General features: G+C 40.8%; 2 protein-coding genes across 2 annotated transcripts; one reads left to right on the top strand and one right to left on the bottom strand.

Annotated features, from left to right (window-relative positions):
- Positions 1–207: 207 nt before the first annotated feature.
- LOC133421602 (uncharacterized protein K02A2.6-like) lies at positions 208–3,056 on the bottom strand. The gene is made up of 2 exons (XM_061711254.1): positions 3,046–3,056; positions 208–2,935 (listed from the first exon to the last, which is right to left on the bottom strand). Exons 1-2 carry the CDS (start codon positions 3,054–3,056, stop codon positions 208–210), a joined length of 2,739 nt encoding a protein of 912 aa, XP_061567238.1.
- Positions 3,057–7,734: 4,678 nt separating this feature from the next.
- rpl23 (ribosomal protein L23) lies at positions 7,735–14,161 on the top strand. The gene is made up of 5 exons (XM_061712190.1): positions 7,735–7,815; positions 10,311–10,394; positions 10,978–11,106; positions 12,613–12,726; positions 14,048–14,161. The coding sequence occupies exons 1-5, from the start codon at positions 7,803–7,805 to the stop codon at positions 14,128–14,130; spliced, it is 423 nt and encodes a 140-aa protein (XP_061568174.1). The 5' UTR covers positions 7,735–7,802; the 3' UTR covers positions 14,131–14,161.
- Positions 14,162–15,714: the final 1,553 nt, after the last annotated feature.

Genomic DNA, 15,714 nt, shown 5'->3' with positions numbered 1-15,714 from the left:
TTATTACACCCTTTCCCCCTTAAGTAGTTAAACATCTCCCCCAAAATGTAAACACAGGAGAAATCAAAATCAAAAAACCATCCTCAACCTCACTGGCTGTATCAACCTGCTTGAAAATAAACCCAAAAAACAAAACAATAAACACACAAAAGCACAATGCAATTTCGCTTTTTTTTTTTTTTCTTAAACCCAAAACCCCAAAGTCCCCTAGGAAACCACAAAGTCCTTTAGCCAACCGGGCAAGTTAATTCGTCTCTGTGACCTTCTCAGGCCTACCCCTGTGTTTTCCGGGCCAGATTGCGAGACCCCAAGTGCTTGAGTCTCTGCGGGTTCAGCGGCAGTCCCTGGTTGCCCCGCAGCAGCAGCAGCAGCAGTTCCTTCCTCCACACCATCGGGACCGATACTCTCCCTGACCTGGTCTTCCGGGGCCCTGCTTCCCAGCACAGCAGGCTCACCTGCACAGAGAGGTGCTGGTAAGACGTCCCCCGTGCACTTAGCAGATGCCTCCTGTCTGGAACAGATCTGGTCCACATGTCTCCGGACCACTCTACCATCCCCCAGCATCACTGTATATGACACTGGGCCAGTCACTGTCTCTATGAATCCGGGGACCCATTTTGGTCCATGACTGTAATTTCTGACCTGCACTGAATCACCCACTTTAAAGCCTCTTTCTTTAGCTCTTCTGTCATGTACGTTCTTCTGCTTCTCTTGTTTATTCATCACCCTGCGTGCCATATCTGGATGGATCAAATCAAGAGTGCATCGCAGCTTCCTTCCCAACAACATTTCAGCAGGCGACAAGCCCGTTGTGGTCTGCGGTGTCACTCTGTAACTAAATAAAGCTCTAGACACCCTAGTCTCCAGGCTTCCCTCTGCACTCATGTTCATTAGGCGCTTGAAAATCTGTACTGCGCGCTCTGCCAGACCATTAGTGGAAGCATGATAAGGTGCTGAGGTCACATGTGAAATGCCATTTTTCCTCATGAACTCTTTAAACTCGGTGCTAACAAAGCTTGTTGCATTGTCCGAAACCAAAATCTCTGGCAATCCATGAGTACTGAAACATTTTCGAAGGCACTCAATCGTCACCGTGGATGTAGAAGAGTTCACTGGATATACTTCCATCCATTTAGAATGGGCATCGATCAGAATGAAAAACATTCTTCCCATGAAGGGCCCCGCGTAATCCACATGTACTCTCTGCCAGGGTCTGTCTGGCCATTCGCAGGGGTGCAATGGGGCCACCGCTGGAACATTTCTGTATTCCTGACAAACACTGCAGGCTTTAACAGTGTTCTCCACATCTTGATCCATCTTAGGCCACCACACGTAGCTCCGTGCTAATGACTTCATTCTAGAAATACCTGGATGGCTTTGATGCAGCTGTCTCAGTAGATCTGCCTGTCCCTTCTTTGGAACAACCACTCTGGCACCCCACATTACACATCCATTTTCCACACTCAGTTCATTCTTCCGAGCGGTGAAAGGTGCAAAATCAGCCCCCTCTTGTTCCGGCAGCCAACCTCTCTGTACCATCTCTCTCACTCTTGAGAGCACAGGGTCCTTTGTGGTCCACGTACGCACCTGCTCTGCGGTCACAAGTGTGATGTCTGAGGTCTCCAACATGAGCACTCTCTCCTTTTGTACACTGGGACCCAGGTCCCCCGGCAGAGGCAGACGGCTCAATGCATCTGCATTTCCATGATATTTTCCAGCCTTGTAGATGATGTGATATTCACAAGCCATTAATGTTACAGCCCAACGTTGAATACGGGGGGACACGATCTGTGGGACCGCTTTTAACTCATCAAAAAGTGACAACAGGGGTTTGTGATCTGTCACAATAGTGAACGGCCGGCCAAAAATGTACTTATGGAACCTGTTTACCCCGAAAATGACAGCCAAACCTTCTTTGTCAAGTTGCGAGTAGTTCCTCTCAGCTGAGTTTAGCGTGCGAGGCACAAACCCTATAGGCCTCTCAGTCCCGTTTGGCATTCGGTGAGAAAGCACAGCACCCACCCCGTGTGGAGAAGCATCACAAGATAGGACAAGGTCTTTCTCTGGGTCATAGTGGACCAACACCTCTGCTGACTGCATTAATTGCTTTGAATGTTGGAAAGAATCTACCTGTTCCTTTCCCCACTGCCACTTGGTGTCCTTCCTGAGTAGTCTGTGGACTGGGGCCAGAATTGTAGATAGGTTTGGCAAAAACCTGTTATAGTAGTTCAATAAACCTAAATAGGCTTTTAATTCCGTCACGGAAGTCGGGGCAGGAGCGTCCTGGATTGCTGCCACCTTATCATGTACCGGGTGCAACCCTGTGGAGTCCACCTTGTGACCTAGGAAAATAACTTCCCTGCTCATGAACATGCACTTGTTCCTCCTCAAGCGCAATCCAGCCTGGTCCAATCTTTTTAGCACTTCCTCCAGGGTCTGAAGGTGCTCTTGGTCATTTCGTCCCGTCAGGAGGATGTCATCCAAAAAAACTGCCACCTTAGGTATGCCCTGCAGTACCCCCTCCATAGTGCGTTGAAATATAGCCGGGCTCGATGAGACCCCGAAAGGCAACACATTATACGTGAACAACCCCTTGTGGGTGTTTATGGTCACATATTTTTTTGACTCCTCCTCCAAAGGGATCTGGTGGTATGCGTGGCTCATGTCTAGCTTGGTGAACTGCCCCCCTGATAGACTAGCGAATAAATCTTCGACTTTTGGTATAGGATATTGCTCCAATTTGGACACTCTGTTTATTGTCAGTTTATAATCCCCACAGATTCTCACACTGTTGTCAGGTTTTAACACTGGTACAATCGGAGCGGCCCACTCCGCATATTTAACAGGCTGCATTATTTTCTGTTGCACCAAACGCTCAATCTCGGCCTCCACTTTGGCTCTCATTGCATACGGGACTGTTCTGGGTTTGAAGAACCTGTATTTGTATTTTGCTTTTGATGTTAATCTTTCATTGTATTTCAAGATTTAAATAAATTAAAAAAAAACCCTTCTACCACATGAACACGCTGTTCTATCCGCCCTGACTGTGGTTCCATTGGTGGCCACTAGAGGGCGACAAAGCTACACGTTCATTCTGAATAATCAGCATTTGTGGAGAAATAAAATGTTTTTAATTCGTTAAAAAAAGAACAAAAAGTGACCTTTATCATGTTTTATTTTTTTATATTTTATTAACTATATCAAATGGCTCATTCCCCCCAAAGTCAAGGAAACACATTTTAAATGGATCAATAAAATGTATCCAACCGCTGAATTTTTGAGACAAAGATTTAAATTTGAAGTTGACCCCTGTGCTTTTTGTAATGAATCTGAAGAATCACTTGATCATATGTTTCTATTGTGTCCTGTCTCAGGCGTGAAATTAGAAATTGGCTATCTTTAAAAATGAACGACATCCCAAAATTTGAAATTGCTAATATTATTTTTTACATAGATACAATTGACAATTGACTTGGTAAATGTCATTTCTTTTACTGGTTAAATATCATATACACTGTTGTAAGTGGAGAAAAATGAAGCCTCTTTCCAATGTTTTTTAAATGATTTCAAATGTTTTTTTGTCTCTATAAAAAAAATTAAGTCAAATAATTACAAAAAAAATATTAGCTGATATATCAAAGTATCTTTTATTTCTTTCTGAAATGTCGATGCTATTTGGCTTAAAATGCCTTACTGTTTTTGTTATTAAGTTTATTTATGTTTACCTTATTGTTTGTGTGTATGTCTTTTGTTCATGATACCTCTCAAAATATGTTCTATTTTCTTATATTGTATTGTATTTCCTCCAAAAGCAGTTTGTATGTGTGTTTTTTGTTTATAAATTGTGTTCAATAAAATAAAAAATAAAAAAAACCTGTTGTAAACACCTGGAGTGATGTTCAGCAACCAGCGGGCCAACGCTCATGTTTTCAATAAATGAATAAAAGAAATGAAAAAAACAACATTTTATTTAGTTATTGTTAAGCGAACTTAATTAAATTTTACCAATATTAAACAAAAACACATATAAGATCATTCATAGAGTTTATTAGTAGCATAATCATAAGTTACTGTAATAAACAACGTTTAAGTGGCGTTTACAGGTAGACTGCCCTCAGATTTTTGACTGGAGTTCATTCACGATTAAATGTACTGCCAAGCTAGAATGATCAGTCAAGCTTAAATGTGTTATTTTGGACTAAAAAAACTGAAAAAGACGGCGTGAAAACCCCTTTTAACTTCTAATATAGGTCGTTTTTTCTCTGTTTAGGATTGCAGGAGTGTCTGGTAGTCAACTTCTGCTTGAATGGATGAATGGACAAATAAAAAGGATATGTGTCAGGCAGAAACTAATATATAATAATGAATATTACACATCACATATGGAAACAAATAAATAACTTTTATTATAAACTTTATTTAAACATTTCAATTTACAAAATTCCTTTGAGGAAACATTAGCTGCATCTGAAACATTACAAGCTCACAACACACAAGCAAATATGTACCTATACATTTGTCTTCTACGTGTAGATACATTGTATACATCTTAACAACAGTATTTGTAATTGGTAACAGGACAAGAAAACAGGATAAAAAAAAAAGATTAAATAACATTTAAAAAAAATCATAGGGGTTGACATTTCAACAAAAGTGCTTAAGCGTAGCAAGATTGTAACTTAAAGAGCAAGAGTCTTTGACATGGTTTCATATAAATCATTTATAGACTGATTTTCTTCTAATAGTACCTTTATGGATGTTATATCATTTTTTATTTCATTTTTAAAACAGACTATGGAGGGTTTTCGGTTTTTCCATTTATTTTTATGTGTATGATAATTTCCCATAATGAGAATTATGTTCACCATCTTGGAACCTTCTTTGACAGACCATCCATATAAATCATGACCTGAAACTTGCTAAACAAAGAGTTGTTGATCCCAATATTTAACCAGCACATTTAGCCAAAAAAGCTTTGTGACCGAACAAGAAAAGAATAAGTGTTCAATTGTTTCGGGTTCTGTTTTACAAAATACACAAGGATCTACTTCCTAATTGAACCTTCTCCTTAGGGTTTCAGCAGCAGGATAAATCCATCCATCCATCCATCCATCCATTGTCCACCGCATTATCCGAGTCCGGGTTGCGGGGGCAGCAGTCGGAGCAGGGATCCCCAGACTTCCCTCTCCCCGGACACTTCCTCCAGCTCTTCCGGGGGGACCCCAAGGCGTTCCCAGGCCAGCCGAGTGACGTAGTCACTCCAGCGTGTCCTGGGTCTTCCTCGGAGCCTCCTCCCGGTGGGACATGCCCGAAACACCTCACGAGGGAGGCGTCCAGGGGGCATCCTATACAGATGCCCGAGCCACCTCAGCTGGCTCCTCTCGATGTGGAGGAGCAGCGGCTCTACTCCGAGCTCCTCCCGGGTGACAGAGCTCCTCACCCTATCTCTAAGGGAGCGCCCCGCCACCCTGCGGAGGAAACTCATTTCGGCCGCTTGTATCCGGGATCCCGTTCTTTCGGTCATGACCCAGAGTTCATGACCATAGGTGAGGGTGGGAACGTAGATCGACCGGTAAATCGAGAGCTTTGCCTTTCGGCTCAGCTCCCTCTTCACCACGACGGACCGATACAATGACCGCATTACTGCGGCCGCCGCACCGATCCGCCTGTCGATCTCGCGCTCCGTTCTCCCCTCACTCGTGAACAAGACCCCAAGATACTTAAACTCCTCCACCTGAGGCAGGAACTCTCCCCCGACCTGGAGGGTGCAAGCCACCTTTTTCCGGTCGAGAACCATGGCCTCAGACTTAGAGGTGCTGATTCTCATCCCAGCCGCTTCACACTCGGCTGCAAACCGCCCCAGTGCATGCTGAAGGTCCTGGCTCGAGGGAGCCAACAGGACAACATCATCTGCAAAAAGCAGAGATGAAATCAAGTGGCTCCCAAACCGGATCCCCTCCGGCCCCTGGCTGCGCCTAGAAATCCTGTCCATAAAAATAATGAACAGAACCGGTGACAAAGGGCAGCCCTGCCGGAGTCCAACACGCACCGGGAACAGGTCTGATCTACTGCCGGCAGTGCGAACCAGACACCTGCTCCGGTCATACAGTCGTACAGCCCTCAGCAGAGGGCCTCCGACCCCATACTCTCGGAGCACCCCCCACAGGATGCCACGTGGGACACGGTCGAAAGCCTTCTCCAAGTCCACAAAACACATGTAGACTGGTTGGGCAAACTCCCATGAACCCTCGAGCACCCTGCGGAGGGTGTAGAGCTGGTCCAGCGTTCCACGGCCAGGGCGAAAACCGCATTGTTCCTCTTGAATCCGAGGTTCGACTATCGGCCGAATTCTCCTCTCCAGCACCCTGGAATAGACTTTCCCCGGGAGGCTGAGGAGTGTGATTCCCCAGTAGTTGGAACACACCCTCCGGTCCCCCTTTTTGAAGAGAGGGACCACCACCCCGGTCTGCCAGTCCAGAGGCACTGTCCCCGACTGCCACGCGATGCTGCAGAGGCGTGTCAGCCACGACAGCCCCGCAACATCCAGAGACTTGAGGTACTCAGGGCGGATCTCATCCACCCCCGGTGCCACTGAGGAGCTTTCGAACTACCTCAGTGACTTCAGCTTGGGTGATGAATGAATCAACCTCTGAATCCTCAGCCTCTGCTTCCTCGACGGAAGGCGTGTCAGCAGGATGAATATTGTTTATTATTTTAAACTTAATTTCTTTTGCTTTGGGTGAAATTGGCCATTTAAGATAACTGCTGTATATCTTTGTTACCGTTACTTCATTATCTGTTATCTTTATTTTTGTTGATTTTTTGATATCATTGAATAGCTTTTCTTTAAACACACTTCCAAGTATTTTGTTATTACACTTTCTTTCACCAAATTTCAATTCACCGACTTTTAAATCAGGCAGTTTGACAGACACATTTGAGTGTGTAAGAATATTTTTTATCATGTAATTCAAGGGAAGTGGAATAGCTGTACAGATTTGATTAAATTCTCTATAAGAGCAATTTAAACTAAACTTTTCTACAAATGTATTAAATTGCAATAAATTGCCATTTACATCCAACAAGTCAGTAACATATAGGACTTTTTTATCATACCATTCTTGTTTATATATATATATATATATATATATATATATATATATATATTTTTTTTTATTGAACACACTTCATACAAAACTGCTAGTAGAGGAAATATAAGAACGTCTCGGAGGTTTCATGAACAAGAGACATATAAACAAAAATAAGGTAGACAAGTAAAGTCAATACAAAGGAACAGTAAGGCCTTTTAAAGCAAATAGCATCGACAATTCAGAAAGAGACTTAAAATAAAAGATACTTTGATATATCGGTTAATAATTTTTTTGCAGATTATTTGGCTTAATATTTTTTTAAAGAAACAAAAAAACTTTTGAAATCATTTATAAAAAAATGGAAAGAGGGCTTCATTTTTCTCCACTTACAACAATGTATGTGGTATTTAGCCAGTAAGAGAATGACATTAACCAAGGACACTGATTTGTCAATAGTATCTATATAAAAAATAATATTAACGAATTCTAAATTTGGAATGTCATTCATTTTTAAAGATCATTCTTGTTTAAATAAATTTGAAACAAATAAATAACGCTGCTGTGTGGACATTTCCGACAGCCTTGAAAGCACCACAGGCCTGTCCCTGTGATCCGGATGTAGACATGTCTACGTCATGACCCGGATGAGCTTCTCTTCAACTTTATTTCCCACAATTCCTTTCTGTCCCTCCCTCTTTCCCTGCTGCAGCGATGTCTAAGAGAGGTAGGAAACATCGTGCTGAATCCACATTCATCTGCCTTTTTAACGATTATCCGGAGTTTAAAAAGTTAACTCTGGGTGAAAGTGGTATAAACGTGATGCGAACCTGTGTCTTAGTTTGAACTTATCCAACCATTTCAGCTTTATAACCGGTATTATTGTCCCGGGTTGGCGAGGGAAGCCATGTTGGTCCTCGCCGCGTACACGGAGGGAAAACTAGACTCGCTACTTGATACTTGGTTCAGACACGGGGATTGTTGCGGTGGTTGATATTTTACAGTGAAAACAGAGTTCGTGTAGCGTCCATGAAATAATAGACATGTGAAGCTCAGAGAGTTGGTGTAGCATGGTGTATAAAAACGTAACAACCACGATCAAAAGCACGTTTGTGTGCGGGTTCCCGGAGCCCTGCATGTGGTAATGTGTTAAATTCACTCAGTCATCAGCAGGACGTTCATTCATCATTAGATCAAATCAACTTTATTGTCAATGTACATGTCAAAAGTACAGAGCAACGGAATTAAGTTGGTATCTAACCAGGAAGTGCTTATGCAGTGAAATAAACACACACACATATATATATATATATATATATATATATATATATATATATATATATATACACACACACACACATACAGGACTGTCTAAGAAAATTAGAATATTGTGATTTTCTGTAATGCAATTACAAAAACAAAAATGTCATACATTCTGGATTCATTACAAATCGAAAATATTGCAAGCCTTTTATTATTTTAATATTGCTGATCATGGCTTACAGCTTAAGAAAACTCAAATATCCTATCTCAAAAAATGTGAATATTCTGGGAATCTTAATCTTAAACTGTAAACCATAATCAGCAATATTAAAATAATAAAAGGCTTGCAATATTTCAGTTGATTTGTAATGAATCCAGAATGTATGACATTTTTGAATTACAGAAAATAAAGAACTTTATCACAATATTCTAATTTTCTGAGACAGTCCTGTACATGGGTGATTACAATATTTATAGTAGCGGAGGTATTTACAGTAGTATTTACAGTGTAAATACGGGTGCTGGAAATCCTTGAAAGTGCTTGAATTTCAATGTTTTCAAGGCTGGAAAAGTGCTTGAATTTTAGTTTAAGTGCTTGAAATTATAACTCTGTCTTTCACCAAATTGGGATCAGACTGTATAGTTTAGTTATTACAAGGAGAAATAGAATCAGTAAGATGAAACATAGCTAGATGTTTACAGCATGATGCAATGTACATAATTGTGATTAAAAAGCAGCTTTAGTAGTAGGAAACTACATATTTGCATTGGTACTGTGGTGTAATGCACTGCCGTGAGACAAATGAGGACATCCAAGCTGTGTGTTTATTCCAATAGTTGGACCTTTAAACCAGAGCAGTTGAACTTATTCCGTCTGATGGGGGTTATTCTCCTTTTTGAATGCATTTCCCTTCCAAAAGCACCTCCTTCCAATAATTTAAATGAGCTAAATAAGGGTGCAGAAGGTGCTTGATGAGTAGAATATGAAATCATTCTCAAAAATCTTTTCTGAATTAAAAATAATTGATTAAGGTACGGAGAATAAGAAGAGCCCCAAACAATGTTGCAATACGTAAAGTATGGATAAATTAGACTATAATATAATATCATGAGACAGGACTGATTAACTAAGAAAGAAACTCTTCTAATAATGCCATAGGACTCATAATTCTTTTGCATACATACTCTGTTTCCCCAGGACAATCTTTCATCCACTAGTACCAAGAAATTTACACATGAAACTTGTTGGATTTCAATATTATTAATTTGGAGCTTTATTTGCTTTGGTACTGTGGCGTAATGCACTGAGACAAATAAAGACATCTAGCTGTGTGTTTATTCCAATAGTTGGACCTTTAAACCAGTGCAGTTGAACTTATTCTGTGTGATGGGGGTTATTCTCCTTTTTGAATGCATTTCCCTTCCAAAAGCACTTGCTCTGTCCTCTCAGTGGCTGGGTGAGTTGTCGTAGAAGGGAATATAGATTCATCCCTGTGGGTGAGACGGCAGCCCCACCGTGGCTGACTGATCTCAATCAGGGATGAGACAACTAGTCTCGCTTAAAGAAAAATGGATGAGAAAAGAGAATCATTTGTTGTGTTTTACATTTCACAGTGGGATAGAACTAATCAAAGGCACATTTTGGTTCGTGTGTGAAAGAAAAGAGCCAGTATGTTTGATTTTGCAGGAAAATGTTAAATGAAAGAGTGAAACAGCTGTAGGTGAAAGTTGTGCTTGACTTTGATTTTACAATTTTCTTATTTCTAGTTACTCCAGCTCTAAGGAAGGTGTACAGTTTTTACGTTGGAGGATCCAATATTCACTTGTTCAATCTCTTTGATTGTCACATGCTCGTATTTGAATTAACACTGCCAGTTTAAAATAAATAGATAATAACAACCCTCATGTGCTGCTCTGCGTGTCTTGGGTAGGAGTGAACTTTTGTGTGCTTTGCTGCAGGACGTGGCGGCTCATCCGGAGCAAAGTTCCGCATCTCGCTGGGTCTCCCGGTGGGAGCGGTCATCAACTGCGCTGACAACACAGGTACGCCTCCAACGCTTCTGTCATGCCCTAAATATTCACACATTTGTCTCTTTAAAACCTGTTTCTGTAAGCTCTTGGGTAGATTTCTGTCTTTAATCGTATCTGACCCGCTAAGAAAGTTGGAAAGACTGGAGAAGTTTGAGCTGGTAACTATCAACTCTTGACTCGTCAGTCGTTAATTTCCTGATGGGGATTCATTTTTTTGAATTGTGTACGTCACTGAAGTGTTCATAACTGTTGTTGTTAATTTTCCCCCACCGTGTTGGGTTGTCTGTATCTTAGTCTTACATGTTGTAAGTGCATCACTCCTTCCAAAAGCACTTGCTCTGCCTCCTCCGTGGCCCGGTGAGTTGTCGATGAAGGAAATATCAGAGTCATCACTGTGGGTGAGACGGCAGTAGCTCCTTTGACTGACCGATCTCAATCAGGGATGAGACAAGCAGACAAACGCATCCAAGTGTAGCAGCAAAGCTCTAGTGTTAACTCAATTATTTAGTCCCGTTTATTTTATTCTCAAGTCTGCAATGCTGCTTTTGTGTTTTGCCTTTTTTTCCCCTACTTTACCAGACTGTTTGTCCTCCAGGTGCCAAGAACCTGTACATAATCTCCGTGAAGGGCATCAAGGGGCGGCTGAACCGCCTGCCCGCTGCAGGAGTGGGTGACATGGTGATGGCCACGGTGAAGAAAGGCAAGCCAGAACTCAGGAAGAAGGGTAGGTGGAAAAACCAGCTGACTGGAATTCAGGCATCTGCATTAAAATGAGTTGGAGGGGAAAAGGTGGACCAGCTGTTAACCTGCAAGAATGAAGATGAAACTTTTCTTAATTCAGTTTTATTTATATAGTGTCTCTTACAGGGGTCGGCAACCCAAAATGTTGAAAGAGCCATATTGGACAAAAAACAAATAGGTCTGGAGCTGCAAAAAATTAAGTCTTGGAATGAAGACAACACATGCTGCATGTTTCTATATTAGTTAGAACTAGGGGAAGATGTTTTTTTCATTATGCACTTTGAGAAAAAAGTCAATGTCGAGAAAAAAGTCGAAATGTCAAGATTATTATTTAGTACAATCTTGAGGAAAAGTTGAAATGTTGAAAAAAGTCAAGAAAAATGTCGAGATTAATGTTGAAGTACAATCTCGAGAAAAAGGTCCAAATTTCAAGATTAGAAAAGAGAAAAAAGGGGGAAAAAAGATCAAAACTTTTTGAAAAAGCTCCAGGAGCCACTAGGCGGCTCTAGAGCCCCCGGTCTATTACAACAGTTGTCTCTAGGATCTTTCCAGAGACCAGAACATAAACCCCCGAGCAATTATTCCATAAACAATGGCAGGTAAAAACTCCCCTAGTGGGAGAAAAACCTTAAGTGGCTTCACTGATATTTGGACATTCTTCTTCTAAAAAGTACCAACATTGTTTCCAAGTACATTTATGTCCAATAAACATGTAGCAAATGGTTCCACCTGCTCAGGTGAGCATGTGTTGCCACGTGAAGATGCTACTTAAATAACATTGGCTCTGCGAGAACATTCTCTCACTTTGTGGGCGTCTGCGTGTCAGAGGAACACATGTAGAGCACATATCGTCTCATCTGTAGCTCAGTAGAGAGAAATGTTGGACTGTACCTCAAATACACCGCACCCACCTGGTGGGAAGACACGGAGCTGTGCTGCAACTGACACGCTCAGACAGTTTATCGTAATAGATGCCAGTTGAATTGCAGCCTCTTAAGTTTGCACGGTGCATTCCAAGTGGGATTTCTCCAGAGAGGTGCAGTTGAACTTATTCTGTGTGATGGGGTTATTCTCCTTCTTGAATGCATTTCCCTTCCAAAAGCACTTGCTCTGTCCTCTCAGTGGCTGGGTGAGTTGTCGTAGAAGGGAATATAGATTCATCCCTGTGGGTGAGACGGCAGCCCCACCGTGGCTGACTGATCTCAATCAGGGATGAGACAACCGTTAACCTGCAGTAAACCTGATCCTGCTATATTTAGCAGTTCTATGAAAGTATCTGTTGTGAATCATTGTAAGTGTGTTGTATTTTAAGGTGAGAGACTGCATGGCCTGGTTTAAATAACCAACTGGTTGCATGTTCACTTCTGCTATTAAGTCAAAAACATGACCAGAGAAAATCCATCCTGCATTTTTTTTCACATGAAATGTACATATTGAGAATAAAGTGTAAATGTTAATATAAGAATGATGCTCCCCCCCCCCCCCCCAGTCCATCCGGCGGTGGTGATACGCCAGCGGAAGTCGTATCGGCGAAAAGACGGCGTGTTTCTCTACTTTGAAGACAATGCAGGCGTCATAGTAAACAACAAAGGAGAAATGAAAGGTGAGTATTTAAGTCTACAGGGCTCAGTTATACATGGTGTACCTTTTTATTCCCCTGCAGGCATGTTTACACTGGAAACTATTTTTATTTATTTATTCTTATGCACAATGATAAAACTAATTATATTAACAATACAAGGACAAATAATTGTGCAGGAGAGGAAAAGAAGGGCTTATAAAAAATCCTCCCCCTCAATACAAAAATCACAAACAAATCAATCAATAGAAAAAGGTAAAAGAAACAAAGAAAAACAGAATAAACACAAAAACAAAAATATCCATAAAATGGCAATTTAATTTCAATTAGAATAGCCTATTAATTTAGCCTGGATAAGAGATTCCCCACCAAGCTGGTCCTAAACATGTTTAAGGATGATAAACTTAAGAGACCGATCTAAAGAGTTCCAGAGTTGAGGGCCATGGAATCTGATAAAGGATTTGTGAGTGGAGGTAAAAGACAAAGAGGTAAATGAAAGTTCTTCCACCTGCATAAGAGTGAATATCTGATAACAGAAAAACATGATGAAAAGTGCCTGGAATGAATGAACTTAAACAGGCATGTTTGAAACATATTAATAGAAAAAATTGATAATAATTTAAATGAGCTAAATAAGGGAGCAGAAGGTGCTTGATGAGTAGAATATGAAATCATTCTCAAAAATATGGAGTGCGGAGAATAAGAAGAGCCCCAAACAATGTTGCAATATGTCAAGTATGGATAAATGAGACTATAATATAATATCATGAGACAGGACTGATTAACTAAGAAAGAAACTCTTCTAATAATGCCATAGGACTCATAATTCTTTTGCATACATACTCTGTTTCCCCAGGACAATCTTTCATCCACTAGTACCAAGAAATTTACACATGAAACTTGTTGGATTTCAATATTATTAATTTGGAGCTTTATTTGCTTTGGTACTGTGGCGTAATGCACTGAGACAAATAAAGACATCAAGCTGTGTGTTTATTCCAATAGTTGGACCTTTAAACCAGTGCAGTTGAACTTATTCTGTGTGATGGGGGTTATTCTCCTTTTTGAATGCATTTCCCTTCCAAAAGCACTTGCTCTGTCCTCTCAGTGGCTGGGTGAGTTGTCGTAGAAGGGAATATAGATTCATCTCTGTGGGTGAGACGGCAGCCCCACCGTGGCTGACTGATCTCAATCAGGGATGAGACAACTTTACCTGCAGTAAACCTGATCCTGCCATATTTAGCAGTTCTGTTTCTTTAGTCTGATTGTATCAGTGACGTATCAGTTCAACTCTTGTTACAGTTTAGCGTTATTGGGACTATAATATTGGCCCGTGTGTTTCCAGGTTCAGCCATCACGGGGCCGGTGGCCAAAGAGTGTGCCGACCTGTGGCCCAGGATCGCCTCCAACGCCGGCAGCATCGCCTGAGCTGCACTTTTCAATAAAAACCGTTGATGAAGCCGCGTGTCCTGGTGCTCATTTACCGTCGCTGTAGGAAGGACTCTTACTGTAACTGTAGAGAGCAGGGGCTGGATTCACAAAACAGTCTTAAGAAGAAAAAATCTTAAGTGTAATTTTTTTCTTAAGTTCAGTCTTAAGAAGAAAAAAGAGAAGTCATATTCTCCAAAAAAGTTCTTAAGTATTTTCTCAACTTCTTATGTTCATTTTAATACATTTATTAAAATTGTGACGGCTCTGATGTACAGCCGTACTGAATCCTTCATTTAGTATGCAGTATACAGTACATACTGATGCAGTATGTAGCATGTAGCACTTAGTATGCCATTTCGGATACAGCCATATTTTAAGAAGTAGGAAAAATAAGAAATTCTTAAGAAATGACTGTTCTTAAGACGGTTCTTAAGAAAATATTGAGGAATTGCACTTAAGAACTTTCTCATGAATTTCTTAATTTTAGATCTTAAAACATTTCTTAAGATTGTTCTTAAGAACATATTGGTGAATCCAGCCCCAGGTTTGCATGTTGCTGCTGCTTTCCTGAACGTTCCTTGCATGGTTTCCAGTTTGGGTGCGCTGAGCTGTCACCTGAAGCAGTGTTGGCCTTTCTTAAGTGCGTTCTGAATTATTGGCTATTAGGCTCCTTTTTGAGGTCAAACTACGCTTCACTACGTACAATCTGTTGATCTGCTGGCCTGGATAGTGAACATGTTTCCTGGTCTGTGTGGGCGTCCCTGATGGAAACCAGCAGGACTGGAGAGAAACCAGACAACCAGCAGCATCAACACGTTTCCCTGGAATCCTGGCTCCCCGGCTGCAGCTCACATCTTCCTGTGGTCGTCTGTAGCTGAAAACAGGTGGTTTTCTAAACTGCTGAAAGTCCAGATGAAGTGCCACCATCACCAGGGCTGGCTCGAGTTGTAAAAAAACAATCAGGGGGGGTGGTGGATTTTATCATGGGGACAGATAACTTGTGCTGATTACAAATAATATAATATATTACAAATAATAGCAGTGACCAAAACAGCTGCAGAAATACTGCAGGAATGACATAGCAGCAGTTAAATGCAGCCTTCTGTAAGCTTTAAATATCCACTGGGCTTACATCAAATACATCAAAACACAACAATAAAAAACACTTTTCTGAACTTATCAATATGACTCTGTCCTTCACAGGATAAGTAACATGGATCACTGCAAAAACTCACAATCTTAACAAGAATATTTGTCTTATTTCTAGTTAAAATGTCTCATTTTAGTAAGAAAATCTCATTACACTTAAAACAAAACTCATCACTGGAAAAAACAACAATTTTCACCTGTTTCAAGTAGATTTTCACTTGAAATAAGTAAAAAAATCTGCCAGTGGAACAAGATTTTTTTGCTTTTAATAAGAAGATAAATCTTGTTCCACTGGCAGATTTTCCTACTTATTTCAAGTGAAAATTTACTTAAAACAGGTGAAAATTGTCAAATAAGTTATTTTTCTGGTGATGACTCTAAATGTTGAAATAGCAGTAAAACCACATTCATTGATGAAATGACATAAGGGAT

Source organism: Cololabis saira, chromosome 21 (assembly GCF_033807715.1).
Source record: "Cololabis saira isolate AMF1-May2022 chromosome 21, fColSai1.1, whole genome shotgun sequence".
Taxonomy (NCBI): Eukaryota; Metazoa; Chordata; class Actinopteri; order Beloniformes; family Belonidae; genus Cololabis; species Cololabis saira.
This window is presented reverse-complemented; position numbering and strand designations above follow the sequence as displayed.